Raw genomic sequence first — 1,803 nt, forward strand, 5'->3', positions numbered from 1 at the left:
CTTCTGCAGGTCTGGATCGTACCATTTTTGTAGCGGTTTGAAGGAAAAATTTAAAAAAATTGAGAGCTTGTTTTGCTTTAATGATGTCGGTTATAGAGGAAAATGAGAGAAGAAGAAGGTGATAAAGAAAAGTTAAAAGAAATAATAGGTAAAATGGAGTGAGTGGAATGTTGAAAAGAAATGAGTGGATGAGGTAAATGGGTAGGTGGGAAAAAGAAAAAAATTGTAAAATTAAATGTGATGTGAAAGGACAATGAAGAGAGAGAAATAAAGTTTTGGAAATAAAATAAAATAAATAAATAAATAAAGTATAAAAGAATATTTCCCCCTTTAATTGCTTTGTCTTTTTTTCCCCTTAGTAATCGCTCCTTCGTACATCCCTGGGTACTATGGGTCCCTACAGTACAAAACAAATTGTCATTATCTACGAATAAAAATAAAGATAAAGAAAAAATAAATTTGTTATTTATGCACAATCAACGGAATTCAAATTCGTGGCATTGAATTTTTGTTCATGGTTCAAGCACACTCAGACTCATGCAGATATAGCCCAACTTTTAACTCTTCATTGGAGCTTCATTTTAAACTTTCAGGCATTTACCATTGACCTTAAAGATCGTCCTGTTGTCCAAATTTTTATATCAACTGCTCCATGGGGATAAACATGATGCTCCTTAAATGGTCCTGATCATCGGGATTTGAGCTTTCCAGGGAATAGCTTAAGGCTTGAATTGTAAAGTAACACTTGTTGGACAACTTCAAAATATTGTGGCATCATCCTTTGGTCATCCCACTTTTTAGTCTTTTCCTTGTATATCCTGGCATTCTCATATGTTTGTTCCCTAAACTCTTCTATATCATTGAGTTCCAGTAATCTTTTCTCTCCTGCTAATTGAGCGTCGTAATTTAGGCTCTTAATGGCCCAATACGCTTTATGTTCTAGCTTGACATAGAGGTTGCAATCTTTCCCATACACCAACTTGAAAGGTGACATGCCCAGAGGAGTCTTGAATGTTGTTCTATATACTCATAGTGACTCATCTAAATTTGGTGACCAATTCTTCCGCCTTGGATTCACCACTTTCTCTAAGATATGCTTAATCTTGTGGTTGGATATTTCAACTTGGTCATTCGTCTGTGGATGGTATGTCGTGATGATCTTGTGATGAACTTCATATCTTCTCAATGTCTTAGCAATAACTTATTATCAAATTGGGTTCCTTCAACGCTAATGATGTCTTGAGGTACTCCAAACCGAGTGAAGATGTGTTTATGCAAAAACTTAAGTACGGTTTTGGAATTGTTCTTTGATGTCGCAATTACCTCCACCCACTTGGATACAGAATCCACGACCAACAAAATGTACAAATTACCAAAAGAATATGGGAATGGTCCCATGAAATCAATGCCCCAAACGTCAAATGCCTTACAGTGGCATTTCATGTCGCCTGGATATGTTCGCAGTGCATTAGCATCGATCTCAGGACTTGTAAAATGCCTGAGCATCTTTGAACAGAGTTGGCCAATAAAATCTTGACTGCAGAACCTTGGCAGTGGTCCTTGCTCCTCCAAGATGGCCTCCACTTTGGGTCGTATAACAATGCTATAAAATGTCTTGTTGTTTCTCTTCAGGTACACATCGTCTAATGAGCTAATTAACACAATGTTTGAATAAATATGGCTCATCCCAAAATTAGAACCTTGCATCATGCTTAAATTTTTTCTTGCCCTGACTATTCAAATCAAAAGGCAATATACTTCTAACAAGAAAATTAACAAGGTCAGCGTAGCACAAACTACTGT

At 36.4% G+C, this 1,803-nt stretch overlaps 1 protein-coding gene across 1 annotated transcript; it reads right to left on the minus strand.

Moving 5' to 3' along the window:
* Positions 1-688: 688 nt before the first annotated feature.
* Positions 689-994, minus strand: LOC120176975. The gene has a single exon (XM_039183249.1). The coding sequence runs from the start codon at positions 992-994 to the stop codon at positions 689-691; it is 306 nt and encodes a 101-aa protein (XP_039039180.1).
* Positions 995-1,803: the final 809 nt, after the last annotated feature.

Source organism: Hibiscus syriacus, unplaced genomic scaffold (assembly GCF_006381635.1).
Source record: "Hibiscus syriacus cultivar Baekdansim isolate YM2019G1 unplaced genomic scaffold, ASM638163v2 tig00112264_pilon, whole genome shotgun sequence".
Classification (NCBI taxonomy): Eukaryota; Viridiplantae; Streptophyta; class Magnoliopsida; order Malvales; family Malvaceae; genus Hibiscus; species Hibiscus syriacus.

Coding starts and splice junctions, on each gene's coding strand:
- LOC120176975 (XM_039183249.1), bottom strand. CDS start 994: ATGTCACCTTTCAAGTTGGTGTATGGGAAAGATTGCAACCTCTATGTC.